This window comes from Coturnix japonica, chromosome 8, assembly GCF_001577835.2.
Source record: "Coturnix japonica isolate 7356 chromosome 8, Coturnix japonica 2.1, whole genome shotgun sequence".
Classification (NCBI taxonomy): domain Eukaryota; kingdom Metazoa; phylum Chordata; class Aves; order Galliformes; family Phasianidae; genus Coturnix; species Coturnix japonica.
The window spans coordinates 927182-954367 of record NC_029523.1 but is presented as its reverse complement, the minus strand read 5'-3'; the positions used below and the strand labels follow the sequence as shown (position 1 = coordinate 954367).

At 34.6% G+C, this 27186-nt stretch overlaps 1 protein-coding gene across 4 annotated transcripts in view; it reads left to right on the top strand.

Moving 5' to 3' along the window:
• VAV3 (vav guanine nucleotide exchange factor 3) overlaps positions 1–23035 on the top strand; it is a 149567-nt gene extending 126532 nt beyond the window's left edge. For 3 of the 4 annotated variants that reach the window (XM_015869510.2, XM_015869511.2, XM_015869508.2), the window contains 8 exons: positions 783–848; positions 4692–4726; positions 6291–6407; positions 7036–7123; positions 8879–9008; positions 13856–13939; positions 18802–18953; positions 20763–23035. In XM_015869510.2, the coding sequence (XP_015724996.1) occupies positions 783–848; positions 4692–4726; positions 6291–6407; positions 7036–7123; positions 8879–9008; positions 13856–13939; positions 18802–18953; positions 20763–20804 (714 nt within the window). In that variant the 3' untranslated portion in view covers positions 20805–23035. The remainder of the gene's footprint in view (positions 1–782; positions 849–4691; positions 4727–6290; positions 6408–7035; positions 7124–8878; positions 9009–13855; positions 13940–18801; positions 18954–20762) is intronic. The other variant, XM_015869512.2, reaches the window with a different exon arrangement.
• Positions 23036–27186: the final 4151 nt, after the last annotated feature.

The following is a 27186-nucleotide window of genomic DNA, read 5'->3' as shown; positions in this document are numbered from 1 at the left end:
AAAGTTATATACTTTTTTGCACTGTCAGACTATACAAATTGAACTCCATCCCTGAGCTCATCAGATAGTGATTTTTGGCTTTTTTCTGGTTGATATACATTGGATATGTTTCATCGTGTATTTCATCTTTTAATATGTGTCTCACAATTAGCAGTGGTGTGTATGGACACACATATACTGTTTAATTGTGATCCTTCAAGTACTCATTCTCATTAATAGTTTTTTTTTTTGTTGGCCAGTTTTATTGACTGTGATATCACTTGCTCTTCTGATAAGGTTAACCATTGTAAATTAGGATCATTAAGATGGGAGACTGAGCTCTGTTAATAAATTCAGTTTATAATTCAGAGGGATTCACACCTGGGGGCAAATATAGTATAAGATATGAATTCAGGCAGACGGTAGGAAATTGTTCCACTTTTAACTTATCGCGTTGCAGATGTGTGGTCAAAGTTATTTTCAAGATGATACTGCTAAGTATTTCTTCTCTCTTTCATTGCGAAATGCTTGTTAGTGTATTACAACTCAGGCTCTGAGTCCACTTTGTGTTTTATCCCAGAAAACTTTCAGGCGAATAATCTATAATAATTAGTTAATCATATAATTTTAAAAATAACAGTTGAATAACATTTTCTTAGAAGAACGCTTTTATTTTAAAATATATATATTTTTAATTTTATTTCTTTGATCAACTCTTATCTTCTTAAAGAAAGCACTGTGAATTGAATGTATTATTTACTATTAATCCTCATGTTTCAAAAATGGTATTTTTTATTTTCTAGGGCAGAAATCTAACAACAGGAGAACTTGGCTTCTTCCCAAGTGATGCAGTAAAGCCTAGTCCATGTGTATGTACCATTTAAATCTATTTGTTTTCTTACAGGAAAATTGCCTAGTTTGTGCCAGAACTTAGCTTACATAAGTTCCTTTATTTCTAGATCCTTTGTGTTTTGTGCTGTTTGATATTCTTTATAATATCGCATTCTAATATTTTCAGTTACTAGATTTAAGTTGTACATTTCAAGAAAACATGTTTGAGAGGCAGGTTTAGCTCGTGGGAGTGTTAATAAACTGAATTGTCTTAAAATCTTCCCAGGATATGGGGTAAACATATTTTACATGAAAGTGCAGTTTCATCCTTCCCCCACAGCAAGGTGAGAATGCTATGATTCTAATCTATTCCTCAGTCACTTTGGGTTAGTGAGAGAGATTGCACCATTAGTAGTGAGTTTAAAAATGGGTGAAACTAAACCAAAACATTGAATTTAGGCTACTTGATTAATCTCTGTATGTTCCTAGTTCTTTGTATTTCTTTCAAGATTGTTTTACAATGTGTGCTTGGGATTCCCTATATGGATGTGCTGACTGCCTTAATGTGCTTCATGCTTGTTCTTTCATTCTGTCCTATATAATGCTATGCATCAAATTGCTCTTTGTTCTTTAACTGAGATCATTCATGTAAATCCATAACAGTGATGAATCATGTTCCTTTCTTTGAGACAGGTTAAACTTTCTAACTGGATTCACAAATTTGACTTATTATTGAAATTCCTTTCATTACAGCAGACAAGGTGCCACTTAAATCATTTATAAGTAGATGGCATAATCTGTTACTGGCTGCATTTTTGTTATGCCTTTAAGGCTTATTGTCCCGTAGTTTCTGAAGACATTGAGATATCATGAGTCATATTTAGTATCATATGTTTTAAGAATTTTGTTAAAAGAGGGGTACACGTGAGTTTTTATAGGCACAAGATATGGTAAATTGGGTGATAGAACAGATCTGTAATTAAATTGGAAAGTGCTATATGAGCTTAACTTCCTTTTCCCACCCCTTTCTCTCTACAAAAGATGTGGATTTCTTGCACCATGCATTAATAATTACCAGTGATAGTGGACATGCTATAGATTGGCTTTTCGTTCCTCAGGGCTTCCAGTCATACCGTACTATCACTGACAGCAACCTCCAGCATTTTAGGAACCACCACTGTGCTCTAAAACAGAAGAAGTGACTTACGCTGCTGGAAGTGTAGTGGAAATTGCTTTCTAGTGATAGAACTTTGTGCTGAATTCAGAGATGTACTGTTAAGAAGAAGAGTGTTGAAGATAATACAGTTTTACAGACTGAGCAAATATTATTCATGAAATGCTACCAAGCAATGTCATGATCAGACCAAAAAGATAAATTGATACTTCACCACTATTAACCTGGAAGGATAAAATATCAGCATCTTATTATGACAAATCATGCAGTTAAAAATATTGAAACATCAATCAGATTTTTAACATACTGTAACATTTACTATTGTTATTAAGTCTAGCAGTCTTTACAGCCAACTGATATAAAAATGCCTGGAAACAGTTTGAAATATATATATCAAAAACTTTGGATATGAATATTGAATGAAAAACTGCTTGGCTTCAGAATATATATTTTTTTTCTGGGCTTTTCACAGATGTACATATAAACAATTTCTTCCTGTTTGCAATAAGTAGTATATGTCAGCAGACTTGCTCTTCAACATAAGAGCAAGGCTTGATCCTTTCTAGATATCCTCCAGTTTACTCATTTCTGTTGAGGCACTGGTTACATAGCACAGTGTGAGCTAGGAGCTTTTGGAATAGCATTTGATTTTACTCTGAGACAATGAAATGGTGTGTTTGAAATTAATGAAAAAGGTTGCCTGCTCTAAAGTGCGGACTTAAAAATGACTTTGGATTTTGCATCTCAAGTATTAAGGCTACTTGAGAAATCAAAATGTTTGTGTTTATAACTGCTCTTTTTTCTTCTGGCTGAGATTTCTTAATTAGCCCTATGGTAGATAATGCAAATCATTTAAGGTGCAATTTTTCTCTACATGAAAAATATCAAAAAATCTTGCAGTGCACCAAGACTCAGTAAATGCCCAGTTGGCCTTTGGATATTTCATCTGTCTGCTTCACTAAAATACCTCTCACAGGAGTTATTTGTCAGCATGTTCATAATTTGTTTTTTTTGTTTTTTTTTCCTCCAAGTCTCATATTTAAAGGCAGAGATGCCTGATCAACACTACTAGTTAGTTTAGTGATAGTGTCCCTGCTACTGACAGTGGTAGTACCTAGTTGAGTTATGCCCTTAACCTTCAAAGGGGTTTCTATGCAACCAGCAGTACAGTACCACTATTTGTGAACCCTTTGTCTACGTTGTTAGGGATTAATGCATGTGTTTCTGTTCATCTTCTTTCTTCTCTCCAAAAATTAGACTATCTTAATTACTGTTTTAATACCTGGATAGATTTACTGCTGTGCCAGCCGAGCAAGTGACCACATGTATTTATCACAAAACTTTGTGTTCCATGATAGTGCCTACATTTATTTCTAGAGAAAATATAGATTTAGGGTTGTCCTGTGTAATTCACAATTTTAACATAAATATCTTAGATTGAGAGGCATTCAAATCAATGGTTACGTGTTTAGTTTGAGTGAATGTTATGTTAAAAGCAGTATGCAGAGCTTTATATGTTAAGCAGATTTTTGTTCATTAGAGGCAATTATGTGCTTTGGTTCAAGGGTCAGGTTGAGAGACCTGATTGAAGACTTGGCGGTTATCATTTGCTTGTATCTACTTGTTAATTAGCATATGAGCTAGTGGGAGTTGTAATTACTTTCAATTATCTTACATTGGCAGATCTGTATAACATCTTTCTGAGATCTGTGTTTGGAAGTCTCTGATAAATACAGTCCGTGTTCATTAAAAATTGTAAGAAGAATACATTAATTTTTGCTATGTTATATACTAGAAAACAAGAAAATAATCTATGATTCTCTAGGAGAAAAAAATAATTTGCCGATCTTAGAATGTGGGACATCAGGTTATAAATCTGCAAAATTTTATGCTAAGCTTCTACAAAGATGAGCTTTTCAGCACCTTGCAAGTTATTTTAAAGGAGTAGAGTAATAGTGAAGTACCAGACAGCAGTGGGAGATGGTCAAGAAGAAATGCTAATTTTCATGGATGCTTCTATACTGTGCTTTTTTTGCATGCATATGCTTATATAAATATAAAAGTCATTTTGCAAACTGTTGGTAGTTTGCTTGGTTGTTAACATTTAATTCCATACTTATTAAAATCCACTGCAGGAGTAAAACGAAGTATAAAGATATGAATGAAGCCATGCAATATATAATCCATGGATTAATTTTATCTCTGTCTGGAGATTACGTACTATATTCTGTGTAGGCAGTTTTTTCTAAGGCAACGTAATCCTGGATACACAGAATGAATTCTGTGTATGTTAGTGTACATTTGCACATTCTAAAGATACTTTTCTACAGTGAGTTCCATGAGATTATTTTGTGTGTGAAATTCAACGTAGGTGCTGACAAAATAGAAGTGACAGTTGTGATTTTTACAATTGTGTGCATGTGTACATAATTATATATATGAATTTATGCATGTATATATCTACGAACAATAAAATATCTGTCACAGCAGCACAGCAGTTAAAATATTATGTTACTTTCGGATATAATATTTGCTTTTTATTTGAAGTTTCTTCAAGTGAAAACAGACTTTCAGACTAGTTAGATTGTCTGTTTCTTTTTCCTTGTTTTTTTGTGGGTGTTGGAAACCAGTTCAATACTGTCTCATTTCTGTGTTGACTTGGGAAAAAAATCCTGATCTGCATTCCTTTGTGTTTCCTTTGTCCTAGGTTCCAAAACCAGTTGACTACTCGTCACAACTGTGGTGAGTCCCTGTCTAGTCTCACAAAAGTGTCTCTTTCTAAGAAATAGTCATAGAAAGAGAACTGCTTACTACTTATTACAATTTAATTTATGTTGATTTAGCTTTTCTGGGATTCTGAAGAAGGCACTGTGCAATAGTTTTGGGGATACAACACCATAGATTGCCTAAAAGCATTTACAATGTAACAATATGCTTAATGATTTTTACATGCTGTTTACAAACCTGTAGCTGCACAGCCTTAGTCCCAGGGGTTGAAATGGAACAGTGTGTGATATGTGTAACATGAAGCATGCAAGAAGATTTTATGTGTTAAGTGACTAAAGAGGAAGGATTAATTTTAAATACATTTTGTCTCATGAATAATTTTGCTTTTCTTTTAATTAAAAAACAAGCAAAATCTCTAAACAAACAAAACCTTTAGCAATATAAAATGGCAGTGTATCTACACCCTCTGCTGGTCTGGAGCATATGGAGTGTAGTGAGTAACCTCTTCTTACTAGAATTCACCACACCTTAGAAAAGATGTGCTAATTCTAAAAGAGCAGATTAATCATCATGTGTGCTTTTAGTAGTTTTTTGCTTTGTCATTCACATATGAGTTTTGATTTTCTCCAGATTGCCTGAAGTGAAATCAGAATTGGAACAAAACAAACATGGAGATCTCAAATCAAGCTAAATAGAATGTTTGATATTATAAGTTGATATTTTATACCTCATCTCTGACATTTGTTTTATTTATAATTGTGTTTAGAGAGAGCGCATCACTGGGATCAGTCTTGAGTCTCTAAGGTCTTGCAATGCTTAACTGAAAAATGACTTCAGGCTGAAACTTGCTATGAAGTCTCATACTCTGTGATACATTTCAAATATCTTTTCTAATTGATAGTGATATGTTTTGTGTAGCAGTGTTGACTTTGATGTTGACTAAATTTTGTCTGATATCTAAAATGGTAAAATAAGCATTATCTAACTGTAAGCTATATTACTTTCCACCTCCTCAGTTAACAATTTAGGCTCTAGTTTTGCACAAATATTTGTAGACAGCCTCTCGTGAAGCTCCACTCAGAGCAGGAGCACAAATCTGCACATGCACACAGACAGCAGTATCATTTTTATTTTAGCTTTCAAGTCTCAGCAACAGATCTTTTAAATTTGGCCATATTAGGCTGAATATATATATTTTGTGTGTGTAAATTTGGTCTACCCATTACTTTTTAGCCACAAAAGGTTATTAATAATTATGAAACCAAATAAAAATATAAAAATTCTGTATTTTTTTTTTTTTAGGTCATCTTTGACCTAGCATAGTAGCATTTGTCGCTGACATATTCAAGGTAGTGGTCGTTCAGCTAATGCTAAGGCTCAGTTATGTTCTTCAACTAGTATAGTATTTGGCAATTAAGGATTTCCCTAACCTGACTGCAGAATTTCTTCACGCTTTATTGAAAGATTTGGAAATGGTATTTGATTTTAATTGGTGTATTTTTAGATTATTGTCTCATGAAGAGTACTGGGATACCTTTGGGGAACTCATAGACAATTTTTGTTGTTCTCTGTGTTACAGGTTTGCAGGAGCAATGGAAAGATTGCAAGCAGAGAGTGAACTTATTAATAGAGTAAATAGCACTTACCTGGTGCGACACAGGACTAAAGAGTCGGGAGAGTATGCAATTAGCATTAAGTAAGTGGGATAAGTTGTTTTGTTTTTACTTACTACTAGATAATTCAGTATTTGAGACCAATAAGGAAAAAAACAAAAATAGTTTAAAAAAAAAATTAATTTATATAATCACACACGGCATGTGGGATTTATAGTAGGAAGTAGCAATAGTTTTTTGATGCTGATGTGTAGTAGACAAGTCTAAAAAAACGGTATTCTAATGTATTGGGTAAGACTAAGCAAGTGTTTAAAATATGATGTAATCTTTTTGAGCAAGATTGTTTCATTTACTTTAGTGGAAATTTCTTGGAAGTCTTAGCATCTCAGATGTTTCAGTAGAACATGTTTCATGGTTTTGAGGGTCTTCTTTGCTATCACATCAAAATGAATGGAGAAGCAAACAATATGTGGGATGGGAATTCATGATTAGAGTGGTTAGTTACAATTTCTCTTCAGAACACAGATTACCTCTTCAGCTGTACTTGAATAAGTATATTTTTGTAATTAGATGTCAACTTTGCATTGACATAGATGTGCATTTTGTCTTAAGAATTTATTTGTATACTGTTATTGGGGCATGCCTTCAGGTAACTATTGACTGCCATGATTAAAAACACATTTGTATTCATAAGTTATTCATTGCCCACAGGTACAATAACGAAGTGAAGCACATCAAGATATTAACAAGAGATGGCTACTTCCACATTGCAGAAAATAGAAAATTTAAAAATTTAATGGTAAGTATTGATTAGGTTTTAAACAATGTGTGATTTCTGTGTAACTGTTGCTGTTGAAGTTTGTGCTACTTTGGTATGTGGAAATGCAGAAGGATGAGAGATTTGAATTATGCAAAGAAGGTATTTTTTGATTCTTAAGGTTTATGCTTTAAGTCATGGTGACATGTGCTTAAAATTACGTATTTATATTTAGGCATGGAATGTATCCATTACGGTGCTGTAGAAAAGAGGAGGAATTTGAGTCCCACTTTGTTGCTTGCTTACAAATTACTGTTTCTGTTGCCTTGGTAATTTGAATGATATGTGAAAGAAAATTTGTTTGCAGACAGTGTAGCTTGCTGGCTGTGCTCATGTCAGATAACAAAGCGCAAAGAGTTCTTATTCTCCTGGCCTTCCTGCTTGCTTGTAGTGTCTGGCAGTCTGTGATGATGAACTGTTAAAAGCAGGTGTAGATTTTTCATAGCTTTAGATTCTACCTTAGAAACAGTCTACAACAGCTGGCAGCATGGGAAATGAAGTGCTTCAGAGTTTGCCTCAGAAGATAAGCTTTGGACAGTTGTTAGAAATGTGATATATGCATTAGATCTTTTTTAGATCATTTTTTTGGCTGGAGTTAATAATGATCGCTGAAGGATTTATTTTTATTATTATTGTGTTTTAACTAGAAGGAAATAACTGAACATTGTTCTATTTCCTTATTTTAACCTATACTTGGCTTGGTCAAATCTTCATTTTGGGAATCAGGATATAACTATGTAGAATGGAATGACTGAGTAGGTACTCAAAAGAGGGAAGTACTTACAATAAATGCATTACTTCTTTAATCACATTTCTGAAAAGTGAAATCCCACAGTTTGCTTATAATTGTCTGGTAACTTTTAATCTTATTCCAGGCTCTGTGTATGAACTGTGTGATATCATCACTATTAGAACTGATTCAAAGCTAAGCGACAGTGGCAGGTTGAAGATATCATAGAAAGAATATGAGCTGTCAGTATTTGGATACAAACTGTCTTTAGAATAGTAATTTAAGTAATTTATCTCCTTGGTTACATAAATAAACTGTTTGAGCCAGCTTAATGAATAGAGATAGAGTTACAGAATTTTTTTTGGATTGGGCTCAAGGAGTATATGAACTGCTGGATTTTTATTTTTTTTTTTGTGTTCATTATGAGAAGGAAAAACCAACAGATTTTAATGGCAAAGCCTAGAAAACTTTACATGGTCCATTTGTCTGCTCACTCACATTTCTGTGATTTTTGTATGCAATCCTTATAAGCTTAGTTGAGATCTGTGTGCTTATAAATTCATTAGTCAATGAACACTGCTTATCATTTTAGAAGAAATTTGAAAAAACAAAGGCAGTTACTGCTGCACGCTTAATGAACGGCTAACACTGCCTTCTGCCTGACTTCAGAAGATCAAATACCTTCTCAGCCTTGTTCAACAAAGCTAGAAGTGTTGACTCTTTTTTAAACACAGCTTTATAGTCGAAGAAAATAGGCACATGTATCACTGTTATGAAAAATTAAGTTTTATAAATGTGCTCCATACTTCAGGGTAAGGGTTAAATTACACAGTTAAGTTGCAATATAAAAGCAATCAATATTTATTAGGCTACTTGATTTCTTGATGTCTGTGCTCTGTGGGATCATAGCTGTGAACTTATTATATAAAACTGTCATTGACTGTACACCAGAATCATGAAAAGGATGTGATTTCAGTTTCCAATGACAGTGTTTTCCTTTCTGCAAGGAACTTGTAGATTACTATAAGCACCACTCTCTCAAAGAAGGCTTTCGAAGTCTGGATACTACACTTCAATTTCCATACAAAGAATCTGAAAACTCGGTGGGGCAGAGGGGTAACAGAGCAGGTGGCAACTGTGAGTATTACAAAATTATGTACTTTTTTTCTGTTACATATGTTAAACAAAAAAAAAAAAAAAGGCTTTAACTAGGAATTATTATTTATATATATTTTTGAAGCTAAACAGATTCAGGTCTGTCAGTAGGTTTATAAACATGTCTAGCATGTTTGTCTTACTGCCAAACATAAAATCTCCTTGTTATCCAATATTCTATTAGGAATGCTAATGAGAAGTTGAATTGCATCCTGCATCCTTGCATGCAGCTGAACTGCTAAGTATCTGTAACAATCTCTAATCCTTGCAAAGGGGTTTAAGTATATCAGTCTTATAGTGTCTTACATCTGTGTGAACTAGGATCTCAATCACACCTCACGAATTTCTCAGATAAACCCAATGCTATTGCATTTACTGTATCATAACTATTTTTATGTTTTGCTTTTAACCTTAGTTGTGTATTCAATGACAGTGTGCTTCTAAAATGATTTACTGTTTACAGTGTAAATAGCAGTTGAAAAGTTTTGACATTTAGAAGTAGTCTGTGGATATTTCATATTAAGACGGTATCCTTCTTATATATTCATCAATTAAATTCTATTACAACGTAAGTGGAAGCCAGCATGATATCTAGAATTCTAAAGATAAAAAGTACCACATGGCTCATCTCTGGAAAATATATAACATTTCTGTCCAGGAGCAAATATTAAGTTTGTGGTTCTGCAGACTATGGCTCATAATAACAGCAAAATAGAAATTAATGCATTTTAACAGTATGAAGTCTCTATGAAAGACTGTAGAGTCCAGTGTAGTCTTGGTGATGATGAAGCTGACGGACCTATTTTCATCTGTTGTATCTGTGAGCTTCTGTTTCTTTGCTTGTCTCTCTCTGTTCCATCATATTTCAGTAACTTCAGACACTTTCTTCCTCTCCTAATTATAATGAAGATAATTGAGAATAAATTATTGTAAGAAACTAGTGTATCTCTGTGCATTTCATTTTCTCTTTGTCTGAATTCCTCTTTATTCCTTTTGTTTCTGTTTTCTTTCACTGCATCTCAGGAGTTTTGTCTGTTATGCTGTGTCTCAGTGCATTTCTGTTCTGGGTGAATTTCTGTTTCATTTTTTTTCTCCTTTAAGCTTGTGATCTCCCTTTACTTTTCTATTGTCATAGCCTGTGCTTTCCTTCATCCGTTGCCTCTTCATAGCATCGAGGCTTTAGTTGTTTGGACAGCACGTCTTGCTTAGTTTTCTTTGCTTTTGTCTTGGTTATTATTGGTTGTAAGCAGAAATATGTTGTCTTCCCTTAGACCCGTTGAGATATAGCTGTACTGTCCACCAACTTATTACTCTGCAACAGCATTTGCTCATTCACTTCATGCTCCACAGGATGGAAGAACATAAATGGGGATGCTCTCATTCTAGTTGAAGGGGGGAGAAAGTGCATCTGATGTTACATAGAATACTGGTGGGAACTGACAGGTTTTCTTTTAAGCCAAACTGATTAAAAAAAAATCTCAGTTCTCAGACTTGTGTGAAACCTAATAGATATCCACAGTTCTGCTCCTACCTAGATTGACACTGGATGACATTTCCATTAATAGATGTGATGAACCAGTTTTCTTTTAAAGTGTCAGCATGCCTCTCTGAGGGTTTTCTTTCTCTTTAAATCAAAATTTTCTTAATTAGCAGCCTGTCTGTGAGTCATGCTGCTCGGTTTTACATCTGTCCTGTTAATTTTAACCAAGCTGATGCTGGAATAACCACACTGCTAGGATGAGAAAACCCTGTGGGTCTGAAGTTGAAGTTTGTACATTTTGGGCTGAACTTCTGTTTAAGGAAGGAAACAAGTAAGTGATAGTGCAGCAGTTTTATTTTTAGGTTCAGCTCAGTGTGAGCCACCATATAGATAGTTTCTTTGACCTCTTCCTATGTAATCTGAATGCAAAAAAACTCACCCTAGTTTGTTGAAAGGGAGCCAGCCAAGTCTGCTGCATTGAAAGAAGGGCACTTGCCCACTTTTTCCACTCTGTAATTACTCGATGTCAGATTCACTACATTTTATCAAGCATGAGGTTGAAGTTAGTGAATGCAATAGACTTAAGTGTTTTGCAGGTGATTTTGAGTACATTTTGCATTTCAGTTTGGTATTTTTCACTTTATTATTCACTATGGATCTGGATTTTTTTAAGAAGGATATATTTTGAAAAGGCATCAGCTTATAATTTGTACAAAGCAGTTGGTTTTAAGCACACATAATCAACAGAATAAGTGGGAAAGTGTTTCTGAAAAATACCAGATAAACTACTGAAGACTTGAGGAAAGCTGTCATTTCTTGCTAACAGAGTCTTTGAGCCATTTTGAAGTTGAATGGCAATACCAAATTAATGTTGCTTTCCAGAACAACGTGAGAAGGATTGTATTTTTTTTTTTTTTTTTTTTTTTTTTTTTGTAATAGTCATGTTTTCATTAACCCATTTTAGGAAAGAAAATCGTGTAATATCTTGTTGAGGTATGTGCTTCTTGTTCTAAACAAAGTAGTATTTACTGAAAGGAGATCTTTATTTTATGGAGACAGTTAATTTATCTTCCCATTTAAATTAGGAATTCTCATGGTCTTAAATAAGTCACCCACTCTTTTTTGATATGTAATGCACACTTTTAATATGGTTGGATTATCTGTTAGACATTTACTTCTACCAGTGTAGAAGTTAATTGAGATGACTTGTGAGGAAATGGTACATCTTCTTAATTTTTCAGCTTCAGGGTTTTCTAGATGTAGGATGATCAAATTGTGTTTTGCTCACAGAAAAATATTAAATCTTATACTAGATTTGAGAACTGATTTACCCTTTAATGGATTAAAAGTAAAAATTGAAGATTAGTTCACACTTTTCAGCCAAACTGTTCTTGGCACTTTATTCCAATTTATTGATGCTTTGCACAGTCATATTGAGAAATCCATTCTTCTATGAAACATAGATTTTAATGTGCCTAAAACATGAGGCCAAATGTTATCCTTTGTCCACTTTTAGATTAGGAGTAGGTACGTTATCAGGTCACAGTACTGCTTGGTGTGTTAACTGTTGATAAAGTAAAATAAAGCAAGTGTCATCTCAGCTGTTCAAGAACAGAAGAATCTAGCCTTGTATTTTAATGGATAACACTGAAGGCTGTCTGTAGAAATCTGGTTGGGTTTCCTTGCCCACACTAGTTTATCACGGAACGAAACCTCCAGTTAAATCAGACAAAGAGCTGTCATGGAATTAATATATATGAAGAGGGCAGGAAAGGACAAGCTACCCCTTGTGTAGCACCTGAAGTATATTCATTCATGATTACTACTTGTGCTCTTTTGGAATTTGTTAGGCAGTTAATTATCCCTGAGAATGGAGACACTAATTCCATTAAAGGTGCCTTTTTTGTTTGGGTGATGCTTGCACACAGAAATATCACCTGGAGTTGCTGGCTCCTGTTCTCAGATAAATTCATGCATTCTCAGATAATCCATTCAGTTCTAGAAGCAGGGAAAGGATCATCAATGTGAAGGAACAGAGGGCAGTTTTTAGCGTGTAAGAGTCTATTACTTTTGTATTTGTATTGCACTGACTCCTAGTTTATAGATATGAGAATACAGCATCACCTGTGTTAATCTTATTTATGCTGGCTGTTTAACTGTCATAAATGCATTTATTCACATCCAGGTAAGATGCTCAGAACCGTATCATTACCTCCACTATGGATTCTGTTTATTTCTTGCATAAAATAATTCTAGTCTTCATTGCTGCAAATAACCATTTTGAAGCCAAATGATTGTATTTCTTCTGTAGTCACAAGAATAAATTCAGAGAAACAGCTTAATGTGATGAATATAAGCCTGTTACATTTTTAAGGAACTGTATTGTTTAATAACTATAGGTGGTATTGGGTATTATTTAAAGGCTAGAATATTATTTATCTAAATGAGAATGGACTTCAGCTTTCAAAGTGTGCAGTAGGGAGCAATTGTCTCAATTCAATTTTGTGTGTTATGTAAAGATGAAAATGTGTTCATTGCTTCTTGCAGAGTGACAAAATGTGAGAATTTGGCAACAAAATGTAATTCCACTTAAAGCCACTAATTCTGCGTTTAAAAATGTACTGATAGATTACCCAAAGTCAGCTGGCAGTGGGGCAAATGCATCTGTACTCTTTCACCTGACTTAAAGGAATCCCCTGTTACAGGGATTAGGATGATGTGCAGGTTCTGCCTGGTTGAAATTTGTTTCTTTTTTGTTTGTTTGTTTCTTTCTTTTTTTTCCTTGAGGATTTTCTCTTGATTCAGGGGAAACTATGAAGATGAGAAGGACCGTTTGATCCTTAGACAATGTAGTTTAGCTGCAGAATTCCTATTGATGTTAATGATTATCAGGGCAAAATACGTTCTTTGCCCCATGCATATTGTGAGATCCCATTTCGGCTGGTATTTAGACTGTATTACTAATTGAGGCTATTTGACTGTAGTCTTCCTGAGCTAAAGAGGAATTCTTAGGTATGAGTTCCTGCCTTTATACTGTTATTAAGTGAGGCACATAAAATTAAAAATAAATAAATTAATTAAAAAGCCTCTGCTATAGCTGAAAATATTTGCAAGAGTCTGCAGTTTTAATTTGCTTTTCTTATTCTTTGAAAAATGCAATTGTTAAAAATTAAATCATAGGTTAAGATTTTCTAGTTATTACAGTCAATTTCCTTCCAGACATCCTTAGTAGGGAACCTTAGTTTCCTTATTATCAATGAATTATATAGTTAAAAAACTATTATTTAAATCTTGTGCCAATATTTCAATGTACTTTTGCTTTTTCTCTTTTTCTCTTTCTTTCTCTAAGCCCCTTCTTTGTTCTGTGGGTTTTCTTTTGTAACTCCTCCAGACTTCAGCTTTGTTCCCCCTTCCTCCACTCCTTTCTGGTCAGGTACTGCTTTACTGCTTTTATATTCTAAATTTGTTTCCGTTTGTTTCTGTGTGTCAAGTGAGGGAAGGGACGAATCTCATACTTTAGTTCTTCACTGAGTCCAAAATAGAAGTTTCTACATGTTTCTTGAAGCGTAACAAGAATAAAATTCTTGAACTTCTGAAAAAGTGTGTATTTGCGATAAAGGAGTTTGAATAGCTGTTACAAATCTCATTAGTTGCACCAGATTCAATTGGTTACCAGTTGACTATTAATTTGCTGTGTAACTGTGGCATCTGCATATTTTAGTGTGCTTGTTCAAATACAAAAATGAAAATTTTCAGTAATTGCAGATAAACAATATATTCGTCCCATCCCTGCAGCAAACTGTACTGCAGAAACGTCTTAGAATACAGTAGAAGTTTTATAGAAAATGTAATTTTTTTTAATTTATTTTTTTTTAAGTTCTGCACTAATGTCAATTATTTTTGCCCATCTTTTTCCAAATATCTTCTTTATTCTTATTTAAGCTTCTTTGGCATTTAATAAATGCAAACATTTAAAACTGAGATTGTGTAAAATGCTTGTAGTAGTAGTAGTAGTGTTAGTCTTACTTAGCGCACCAGTATAATTGTGACTTGTTCTGATCTCTGAGATGTAGTGTTCAAGGAAGTGAACTGTATGTCTGGATGATTTGAAGGTATTTTGCTAGTGGCCTCAGAGGAACATAAAGGAGGAGTCCTGCTGGTAACATTTTGGTTCATCTCCATGTGTGTGGGAAAGAAGGACTTGTATGTTGTGCAAACCAGGACTGAGGGAAAAGGGGATGTATCTAACATGAATGAACCTAAGTATAGTCATATTCAGGATCTGTCTAGAACATTTGAATAGGCAATATGTTTTAGTTTTGTCCAGCAGAGGTAGTAATATTTCTTTGGGATGGATTCTGAAGGTTTTCCATAGCTTTCCATAGAGAGCCCTGTAAATGGGAGCTCAACAGTAAAATGGTTAGTTAGCACATTGTGCTGAGTGTGACTCTGATGTGCAGCGTGATACATACTATGATCTTCAATCACAATGTTATTTGCTGCTTTTAAAATGTGTTGGCCCTCACTAGTTTGAGCTTATTTCTTCCATTCTTATCTCCTTATATATGAATTGTTTGGAGGTCACATGCTGACTCATTTTCAGCACAGTACTGAGAGAGAATCTAAGCTTTAAGGCAATGTTTCAGTTAGCGTTTGTTTGTGTGGAAGGACACATCTGTTCTGATCTAGCTGTTTACACTATGGTCATGACATTCAGCTGAAGTGTCTGAAGTTCCTGATTCTGATTTTAATCAGTAAAGCCAAAGACAGTAAGTTTTGGTACTCTTCTGTAGGTGAACACTGTCAGTATGTGACATTAACCTTTACAGTTCAGTTGCATGATACTTACTCTTAAGGGAGTTTTAAGGAAACATTGAGTGGTAACTCTAAGTTAAGCTTGTCTACCTTTTAGAATTTTATTTCATATTGTGATAGGATACAATAAATAGTATGTTCTTAGTGATAACGTCTTTTCAAAATATAAAGACAGTTTGCTTACATTAAGTGAACAAATACTTATTTCATGTTATTACAGATATTTTCTTTTTTTTTAATGGATCTTCAGAAGTAGCGTACTTCTGCTGATATGTGGAAGCTGGAAATACAAAAGAATAATTAAGCCAGGTGTTGAGCACTACCAGAAGTGATAGAAATGAAGTGTGATTAAACAGTACAAGGATCTGTGCATTTCTTCAGGGAGTAAGGCAACTAATATGCACGAGCAGCCTGTAGGGGGTGTTTTTGCTGGATTCCTAGGAGTCCATACCAAAACCAGAAAGAAATAACTGCTCACAGCTTTTGTGATGATACATTGATCCTTGTGGAATTTAAGCACAGGCAGAAATGTGAACTAGGTTAGTTTACTGTAATTCCATGGAGCCTCTTCTATTTCCATCTCAGTTACTTCAACACTGGGCCAAGATATTACTGAAATTCCTTTGCAGCTTGTCAATCTCATTGTCAGTGAGAAATGTTTCCAGTGTCAACTGAAGCTGAATGCAGCTCCCTGTTTTGTCTTCCAGTTTACAGAAAGGAAGGCTAAGTTAAGGAAAACTGTATTTTTCTCATTCACAAATGTGCCTTTAATTTGTTTAGTTCAGATTTCAGACTGCATTTTCTGCTCACCTTCACAGTATCTTCCTTTTAATATACAAGGTATTTTTTTAATACTTCTTCCTTGATAATTTTTTTTTCTTTTTTCTTTAATTTCCTCATTCATGTTCTGCTGTAGGCTGCTTTCCTTCCATTAATCTCTGCTGTTAATTCTATTGTCTCTCCTTTGATATTCTCCCTGTAGCCATCATTTTTCTTTTCTTTTTTCTAGCATGTTTTCTCCCTTTGCTCTGTACAGATGTCCTTTTCACATGCCTTCTTCCCTCGAGTTTCATTTAGTTAAGAACAGCTTGGTTTGAGACTTCAGGGTTGACAGTTTCTAAAGAAAATGTTTTTGTTTCTGTCATCAGAAAATAGGGTTAATATTTTTTTCAAAAAATAATGCCAGATAGTTTTCCTATATTCTTTGACTCATCTGGCATACTTTATTATTTTTCTTATCATCTGCATATTTTATTTAAAAATAAAGGTGTTGAGTTTGAAATTAGTCTAGAATCTATGACTTTCAGACACGAGATTTTGCTGATTTATGCTTATGATTTCTTTGTGCTTTTCTCTACTTTTCCCATTTGACTTCACAACTTGGGAAACAATTAGGAGTCCTGCTCCTTATTCCACAGATCTATCCTTTCTTTTTCTGTCATAATTTTCCCTCAGTATTTTCTCCCTTATTCTTGTGTATGTTTCTTCCTTTCCTAATTCTCTCTTTCCTTGTTTTCCCAAATTCATTCATCTTTGCCTTGTTTTGCCATCTTTCTTCCCTGTTTGCTTCCTTTTTAGAATCTATAGTGATATCATGCTCCCCAGAATCATTCCCTGAGATGCTTCTCCACCACTGCTCACGGTATTGCTGCACATTTATAAATGGTTACTGACTCTCCAATCAATAACTGCTTTCTTTTTTCTCTCTCCAAAATGATTTCTGCCCATGCTGGTTTTTTTTTTGTTTGTTTGTTTGGTTGGTTTTTTTTAATCTTTTCCTGCAAAATTGATTACTGAAACCCTGATAAGGTATAGGACATAATATTGATGTCAGAGTCTAAACAAGTGGTGACTACAGATGACTTGCTTACAGGGGAAAGAGTAATACATGGCCTAGATTTCTACAACATATTCATATTGTAAACACAAGTAATAATTTGTGATGTTAATTCTTTTTTTATTGCATCTTGTATATTCTGTATCAAGCATCTGATAAGCATATTCCAAATATGCAGTCTGAAATGTTAGACTAAATTTTAATGATATGATATAAAAGATGTAATCTATCCCTATATTGATCTTCAAGCATTTCATTTTTCATGATATATTTAATTATGATTTAAACACAGCGTTTACTATTATAGAAGGGTCAGGAAGATTCCTAAATAGAGGCAGGTATGAAAGTGTCAAAATTTTCTAGCTCGCATACTATGTTTCTGATTTAAAATACGGGCAGTTTGTTATGAACATTTAGTATTACTTTGTCAAAAGCATTGCAAAAACTAGAATGTAAGTCGTGTTTCTGAGGTGAAAAACTGTGATTTTATTTACAGTGTATGAAGTTATCCCTCATGACCATTTGATGAATTATTTTCAGAAGGAAGCTGGCTTGTGCTCATAAATAAATTCTACCTAAAAAAAATTTACATTAGAGAACAATTGCAAAAGAAAGTAGTCTGTATTTAGAACAAACAAATAAATAAAGCTTTGGACAAATATTTAAACTTGAAAATGCAAGAGGAGTGGATTTTTCTTCTGAACTGATGGCCTTCATCAAGAAATGAAGCCATACCCAATTTGTCTTACTGGAAGAGGTTTATTTTCAAGTCAGGACATTGAATTTTGCAATGAAGTAAAGATTTGAGAGGGAGGAAGTTGTTTCTCAGATAAGACTTTTTCTACATTTGTTATTTTTAAAATTTTTCTGTTCCTCTTTCTGTGAGTGAAAATATCTGTGCTTGACATTGGCAAAATTATTATGTGCTGATGTAGGTTACATCTTTTGAGTATTAATTTCACTGAAATCCCAGAGAAAAACAGCAGGCGGTTTTCCCTTTGAAAGATTTGTAGAACAGCTTCATTAGTGATTTTACAAAGTAAATGCCTTAAAAGTGTTATTACATCAGCCAGTGCTTGTGCAAATTGCTAATAAATGCTCTCTACAAATTTACTGTAGAAACCTGAATTTTTTGCCCATGCTGATGTTAGCTTCTGACTTTATGTACATTCATTTTTAACCTGGGATTTGTTTCTTGAAAGAACAGTACCTTATTCTGTTTGTTTTGCTTTATTAGAGGTGTAAACATAAATCAACTGTGAATGTTAATAATTCTTTTGGAAAGTAACTATTGACCTGTAAAATATGTTGATGCTGGCAGCAAGTTCTATTATGGAACACAAAAAACACAATAGTTTGAAATGTGTTTAGCTATTTGTGGAGTGAAGTTTTTCGTAGTTCATCTCATTTGATATTTTTTTCTAAAAATAAGACTATGGTAAATCATATAATCTCTTCAACTTTTCACCGCTTGCCTACAATTAAACGTATTAAATTACTGTATGTGGAGATGTTTTCACATTTGTGTGGAGTTGATGCCAGTCTGTGTTGTTATGAAATTATAGCACATTTTACAGTAATGCTATCTACCTTTAGTTCCTGTCCACTAATAAGCTCTAATATCAACTTCTGTTTTATTTCAGTGCTAAGTCCAAAGGTGATCGGCATTGCCATTGCAAGGTATGACTTCTGCGCAAGAGACATGAGAGAACTGTCCTTATTGAAAGGCGATGTTGTAAAAATTTATACGAAGATGAGTGCAAATGGCTGGTGGAGAGGTGAAGTAAACGGAAGGGTACGTTTTCTTTTCTTTCTGTCATTTTCAGTGATGTTGTGAAAATCAAAAACAGCGACAATAGAAAAAAACCCACCAAATTTTCCTACATCATGAGCCTTCTTTGTATGTTTAAGTACACAAGATGCAACATGTTTTCAGAACACCTGCTGGATAGCTTTTTCTCAGCAATTGTTGTTTGTCCTTTAATGTGGCCTGCTAGGCTGCATGCTTAGATAAGATTATATGAGTGAAAAATAACCAGGATTAATAGTAGTTGAACTTCCTTGAACCATTTGGCTCACATGGATTTGGGTGGGATCAGAACCTCAGGATCTGTTTGACTTTCTAGTGCTGGAAATCTGGTTTACAGATTGGCACAGAATGATTTCCACCTCGCTGCCACACTAAATGATGTAGAATGAGCCATGTTTTTCTTTGGAGGCTTTTGCTTTTCATCTCAAAAAAAAAAATAAAAAAAAAATTGTGGTTGAGATTAAGTGCCATGTGCATTTATTCCAATCCATCATTTAGCAGTGATATTTACTAAGTCACTTCAAACTGTACTCTGTGACTTGGATGGGGGATGGCTTTGAATTCATGGAAATATTAGTTCTGAGCTACAAAGGCTATACTTTTTCCATCTTACTGTATGACTCCTTAGTGCAGGTTAGTTTGGAATACTTTCTGCTTCTGTTTCGATGTTTTAAGGGCTGAGATTCAAGGTCAAAGAGAGACTTTTTCTCTCCTGTTTTATGAGTGAATTGGAGGAAAGTGAATTTAGTGGAAACTGGAAATGGAGGAAATGGAAGTAGTAAGACTGGTTGAAGTAGAAGAGGGAGGATATATCCAGATTTAGAGCCTTATCCAATTCAGAAAACTTTTAATGGCAGACAAGAAGAAATATGGAGTCAGAAGAAATACTGATCATCTCTTGTCCTTTACATGTTGAAGAAAATTGAACATTTCATTCCAGTGAAACTACACACATCCTAAAGAGACCCTGTTATAAACTGGCATTCTTCCTGGTAGTTTTCATGCCTGGAATTGAGATCTTAAGATCACTATTGTTTATGCAACTACTTCTTCCAGCCTTGTTTGAGGTTTGGTTTTGAGAACTTCCATCAATGTTAAATTGGCTTAAATTGACTAATGTATAGATGAAAAACTAAAGTGAATAGATAAGACAGTAATAATTATGACATAGTTTCTCCATATGTCTAAAACAGTTGTTATTTAACACATAATTTCAGAATGGAGATAATGGTATAAATTATGAAGTGTGAAACACTGGTCTCTGATGGGCAGTTCAGTCTCATTTACATGTCCTGTTGTCAAAAATGAGATTTAACTGCAGAGGAGTCAGTCACTTTTAACTTTGAAAGAGGATTCTTTGGACATGGCTGAAGCCTGTGAGAAATATTTAACTGCCCATTCAAAAGACAGCAGCATCTTGTCATGAAAACTACTGCAAAAAACACCAATTTCTGCTGCAGCCTTTTTTTTTTTTTTCCCTAAATGCATGGACGTCCAATTTGTGTACAAGTTCCTTCTATTTTTCTAATTTTTATTTAAAGATTGAGGATTTGGTCCCCAAATCATTGTATTTGTAAGTTAAATTTAAGTTTCTCTTTTTATTTACTTTAAAAAAAAAAACCAAAAAAAAACAACAAAAAAACCAACGGTTATTAATGTAGCCAGGGCAGGCTGGGTTACTTTCTTTGTAGTAGGGTTCTTAGTTATTAAAGAGTCTCATCCTTGTTTTTACCAAGTATGGCCTTTTAAAAATATATCCTTTTTTTTTTTTTTCTTTTTTTCCCCCCTTTTTAGGTGGGCTGGTTTCCGTCTACTTATGTTGAAGAAGATGAATGAATTAAAACCTCTGCTGACCAGCAATTTCAGGGATTGTATAATTTAATAACTTCAAGCATTAATGGTCTTGTTAAGTACCCAGGCAGCAGCATTTTGTATGTCTGAATCTTCTAGTCTTATTCTTGGCATTTACAAAGAACTTTGTGCTAACAGATTATTACCTTGCCCAGAGCTGTGCAAGAAACAACCTGCCACTTGGCTGTCACTGGGGATCAGTACAAAGTCTGGCACTCACAATCCAGAAGATTACAGGAAAACAATTTTTTTTATTCTGTTTTTCATTTCATTTTCATGCTGTAGTACACCATGAATAGCAGCTATGGCTGAATGTTTAATAAGTCTGTTTTCTTCTAGCTAACATCTGTGATGGTACCAGGAGATGAAGGCTTATTTTTCCTTATCACTGTAAGCAGAAAACGTAGTTCAGTCATTCAGGTAGGCATAAAGTGTAGTCGATAGACTTTTCAAAACATCAAACTACCTTACTTATCACCTTGTAAACAGTTTTACACTTAAAAAAAAAAAAATCATTCTAAAGTAAACACAAATGTAGTAAACATGAGTAGCATTTATGCATATGTAATTAGATAACTGAATTCTTTGAGGTTTTGCCTGAATCTTCTAACAGTTTGTTTAAAGAAAGCTTTCTATAAAAGTTTGGTGACATGATATGGCTTGAAAAATCATCTGCAAAGTGGAATTCTGGACTGGTTTTTTGTCTTCTCAGCTTTATTAGTTTAGCAACCGATCGTCAAAATGCAACCCGAGGGTAATTATGGCAAGATTCATTTTAAAATTTTAAGCATTAGCATTAAATAGATACTGTAACGCTGTCGTGTAGCAGGGTATACTGAGTCAGGATGATTTCATTTCTTGAGAACAAAATTGTATATCTTAATTTCCGGGATGATTCATGAGAACTTTTTGATGCTTCCAGCTGTAAGCTGTTTTTCCTGGTTAGGCAGCTTCTATTTCTACTTAGGTCACCTTTTGTGCTCTTAGAAGTTAATACAGAAGGAACATACAGAGCTCAGCATGCCTGTTCCCCTCTTGTTTCCTGAGATGTTAATGGCAGGGTGGTATGTGATCTTGTTGCATTGTTATGAATATCCTCAAGTAACAGTGGAAACCAGATTAGTTAGCTTGAAGTGGCACCTGATCCTTGGATGAAGCAGTTTTTAAGGTATTTATGGAGTGTCTGAAGTGCTTTAACTTTAAGGAAATGTGGGTGCTGCCTTCAGATCTACTGTTTAGATAATTTCTAAGTCATCTTGAAAACTTCAAAGAAAGTAAAGCTCCTTCTTTGCTTCATTCTGGCCTCCTGGTCATCATGAAGAATGTAGCACAGCACAGATCACAGTAATCCCCTTTCTCTCTGCAATGATCATACCCATCTGTTACACCTAGCACGTACTGTTATGTGACCAGGAAAAAGTGAGGATCTCCTAATTAGAAATCCTCCACTTGTCAGATTCAGCCTTGCAGATTAAAATCTGCTGATACTCTTAATTTTTCAAGGATTTACCTCAAAATTTTGTGAACTGTGATTATGTTAAGTGCATTGCTTGATGGAATAATTCAGAGTATTTGTAAATATGTACATTATTCATAAAACATTTTGTAAATGACCTGTACAGTAGTGTAGACTGGGAGATAGTGTTTGATCATGTTTTCCCATGCAGTTTTATTGTCAGTTGTGAGCCTGATCCTATGTTCCTTAAGTAGACGAAGTTGATGCACAGTTTTGCCCTCTCTAGGGGTACAGAAATGGTCTATAGGCTTGTGTTTAGTGCTTTGCTGTCTTACAGTTATGAGAAGAAGCAGTTTAATTCAGTGAGTTAAGAAATGCATCAGTCATTCTGGACAGCTTGGATTTAGAATCATTTTGAGTACTCTCTCCGTCCTGAAATTTCTGTGAAGCCTTTAAGCAACTCCTGAATCCAGTAATCAGCCTTTGAGAAGAATGAAAGCCATAGATGAACTTACTTTTTTGGCATAAATCTACATGTTATTGTCTGTGTTTAATGCCCTGTATTAATTGAGTTAATGCTGCATCTTAAACTAGATTTTCAGTACCAAAGACTTCTAGATATTCTGAAGTGTTTCTTTCACGTGCTTCTTTTGCTTGTATGGAGGTTTTGTTGTCATGCCGTGCTGGTGTTACCTTACTTTAATTTGTAATATTTTGTAAATATGTTAAATACAATAAACTGGTCTTTTTTTTTAATTTATTTTTTTTGGTTTGTGTCAAAATGTGTAGCTGACTAGTGTGAAGATTGTGCTCTGCTTACCTCACGGTCTTCTCACTGTGAGCAGAAGTTCACAGAATCACAAGGTTGGAAAGGACCTACAAGATCAACTAGTCCAACTGTCCTATAATCATTGCTACCACAAGCTACTAAACCATTTCTCATAGCTCATCATCCAGATGCCTCCTGAATGCTGCCAAAGATGGTGACTCCACCACCTCCTTGGGCAGGCCAGTGCCTGACCACTCTCTTCTCTCAGACAGAAAAAGCTTTTTCCTTATGTCTAATCTAATCCTCTCCTGTTTTGTTGTTGTCTGCAAACTTACTGAGAGTACACTCAATCCCCTCATCTAGGTCATCAGTAAAGATATAAAACAAGATGGGTCTCAGTAACAACCCCTGGGGGGCACCACTTTTAACAAGTTGCCCGCTGGAGCATTGAGAACCTAAGCCTTCTCTTTATCCTTGGCAGTCACGTTCTCCACTGCACAAACTAAAGGATGGAATTTTTCCTTGGTTTTTCTCTTAACGTTGATGCATTTGTAAAAGGATTACTTATTCACTTGTACTGCAATGGCCAATGTAAGTTCAAGTTGGGCTTTTGCCTTCCTAGCTTCCTCCCTGCATACCATAGCTCCTTGTAATCTCCCCAAGTAGCCTGACCCTTTTTCCAGAGGACATAAACTCTCCTTTTCTTCCGGAGTCTCAACAATAGTTCCTGGTTCATCTATACCAGCCTTCTTCCCTTATGGGAAAGATAATATTGTTTTGGTTTTCTATATCTGTATCATGTTTGTTCAGCTGTGGGACTGAGCTGTCATTGTAAATGGTTTGTTATTGGTTTCTGAGGGCTTTTTATAGCTAAAATAATTTGTCTTCTGCCACATTGAGACAAGTGGTGTGTTTTGTTTGTGTTTTAACTATAGAGAAAATTGTGGAATCAGTCATCTGCTATAGATTTTTATCAGTTAAAGCTGAGAAAAAATTGTACTTTTTGACTGAAAAAGAAAACACCAAAATGAGTCTATGAAGTTTCCTTTTATGTATCGTTTTTCTTAGAAATGTCCTTCCTCTTCCACTTTTTTTTTTCCTGCCTTTGCAATATATAAACTAACATACAAATTCTGTTTGAGTTGAGCTAAAGTCTTGAAAATATAGTTTGTGTTTAATTTTATGGGGTACTTGATCATCTTTTAATGGTGTAAACCATTCATATGTTCCGTACAATATAAAAATTATGTTTATGTAACCATTTCTGGATAGGTGAATTATTTCAGTGAGGTCAGTGATGATACGTTTGAAATGTTGCTTACTTGTGATACTTCTATTTCTCAGTAGCAAATCTTTTCTTATGGAACTACCTTTCTAACAGATAATTATTGAACTTAATGAGGCATTTACACATCTCTACAGATGTAAGGCATAATTTTCCTGTCAGCCATGAACATGCCACATAACTGAGTTACACCTAATGTAAGATGCAGAAATGTTTCTCAAATTCTCTTGTTAATAGTATCACACTCAGTCACAGATGTTCTCCTTTTATGTGGAAAAATGGGATGCATCCTCTGATGAGTGAGGTGTAATTAGGGCACAAGAACCACTTATGACCAGGTACTAGTTGAATTTTTCAGTTGTGAGTCTCATTAACGCACTTGAAAATCTCTGCTTGACCAAAATAAAATAAAATAAAATGTCGAACAACAGAAATTATGTCAACCAGAATATATTTCTCCTCAGCCTCACAGGCCACAACTGTATATGCAGTCTGAACAAGAAGGTCAATTCTAACGGTTTTAGTAGCTCATAGAATTAAGAAAGAGGTGTTGTCTTTAATTTAAAAAAAAGAAAAAAAGAAAATTCTGTTGACTTGATGTGAAGTTGGAACAAATGTTTTGTACTGAACAATCAATATTTTGAGCTCATTTGGAAAAGAAGTTGCAAATACAGGTATAGTTTATGCACTGATGTTGTTGTGCGGATCGCTCCACTTGAGGATCACCAAGACCATCTCCTGGATCTGGTACCAGTTGGGCTGCTGAGATCTTCACATGACTGTTTTATCTGAAATTCTATTTCTTCTGTTCACAGAGCACTGCTTCTTCCATTTGAGCAAAAGAGGAAACACTGCAAACTGATACACTGTACCAACTAATACAACTGTATTACTAATACAGTATTCAGTGGCTCTACTTTCAGCTGTAACATGGTAGCGATCAACATGAAGCATGAAAAGCATTGTCAGCCAAGTTATTCCAGTTATGTTGATAGACAAGTGTTCAGGGTTAACCCCAGTAAGGTAAGCAGTGGGAAAGGGGAAGAATAAAAATGAGAACTAGTATTGAGACGAAAATAGTTTAATAAGAAAAAGAATAGTGACAGAAGAAAAGTGACACAAAGCCAATTGCTTACCATCTTCCAACAGTAGACTGATATCCAGTCAATTCACAAACAGAACATAGCTAAGCTCCCCAAAACTTCCTTTCCATTTTCTTGCTGAGCATGTTATTATGTAGCAGGGAATATTTCTTTGGTTAATTCTGGTTGTCTGCTTTCTTGTGTTCCCTTCCAGCTTTTTGTGCATCCCAGGTCTGTTTGCTGGATGTGGGGTGGGAAACAGAGAAGGTCTTGATACTATGAAAACACTGCGGAGTGGTGATTAAAATACTTCTATTTTCCCTTTTGTTCACTGATCTAAAAACAGCATCCTGTGAGCTGCTATGTAAAAAGTGAACGCCGTGGCAGCCAGACCCAGTATAGCAGGTATAAAAGTAAAAGAATAAGTAAACCAGGAGCTACTAGGTGTACGTGGAATCCATGGTACTTTAACAAACCACGTTAGTATCCGTTTTCAATAAATTTCGCAAGGGTCATTTCTCAAGCATGTCAAATCTTTTTAGCTCTACGTTTCAGAGGAAAAAAGCAGTTAATACACCACCTAGCCTTTCTTGAAATGAGTCATGGAATTTTAGCTTTTTTCTTATGTAAAGGAGAGGTAGTTTGGAGTAATTTTGACTTCATAAAAAGCTATGGAATAAGATGTTAATGGTATGTACTTTTTCACAATTAATAATAGAAGTATAGAAAGGATTAAGCATCAGAAATTGACTGCAGAAGGGCGATTCATTTTTACATTATTTTTGCAACCTTTCAAGAACAAAGAGCAGTTTGTTTTCATAGCAAATGAGATTTGAGTTGCTAATTTAGGTTTTTAATTCATGTGTTGCAATTTTTTACTTGTCAATATGCTTTTCAAAAAATATGCAGTTCGTTTTAGAATGTTGCAATATGGCCTTTAGGAAACATAGTGTTACAAGAAATGGTAAGTCTGGAGGTGGCTGTTGGTCACGGCGCATAAAGCTGTTTATTGTTTCTTTAATAACTCTATCCTTTAATATTAAAGCTTATGGCTGTAGGAAAGACAGAGAAGAGCAGTGAATAAGAATTCAAATGTTGATACCATACTGTGTGTGTGTTAGGAAGACCCTGTTGTGTGACAAATTCTTATAAACAATTGCTCAAATTATTAAATGTTTGATGATAGCATTGGTTTGGGGAAAAAAAAAAATCTTCATTACTTTTGTACTGGAAAACATTGCTGATGCAGCAGAGGGATCAAGCACCGTTGGATTTGGTCCCGCTCCTACTAGAGAACTCTGTAAATTTCTCTCCAATTAGTTTTTAGGTTTTTTTTTGTTTTTTTTTTTTTTTTTCTCCCATGAAGCAATTATAATTCTTCTTCAAAGAAATGCAGTATTGTTCCTAGGATTCTAATTTTTACTCATGCATTAGCCTAATGGAAATATGTATAATTGAAGGAATGTTTACTCAGTAGTTTTACAATTGGTATCCTGGTATCGTGTCAACTGTATGTGAATTGTTATGAGGCAGGAGGCCTCCACACCACTGAGTTGCTAGGTGATGTACAAGGAGATTTCCTACCTATTCTCATAGATATTTCTCTTTTTTTTTTTCTTAGTTTTCATATTGTAAGATATACTTCAGGTGGTTGTAAGGTATAGGAAACCTTTTTTTTTTTTTTTTTTTTTTTTTTTAATTACTATTATTTTTTTAATGCTAGAGAAGAGAATGCTTGCTTAGGGGAGTCGGGAGGCCAGTTTTCTCTTTAATTT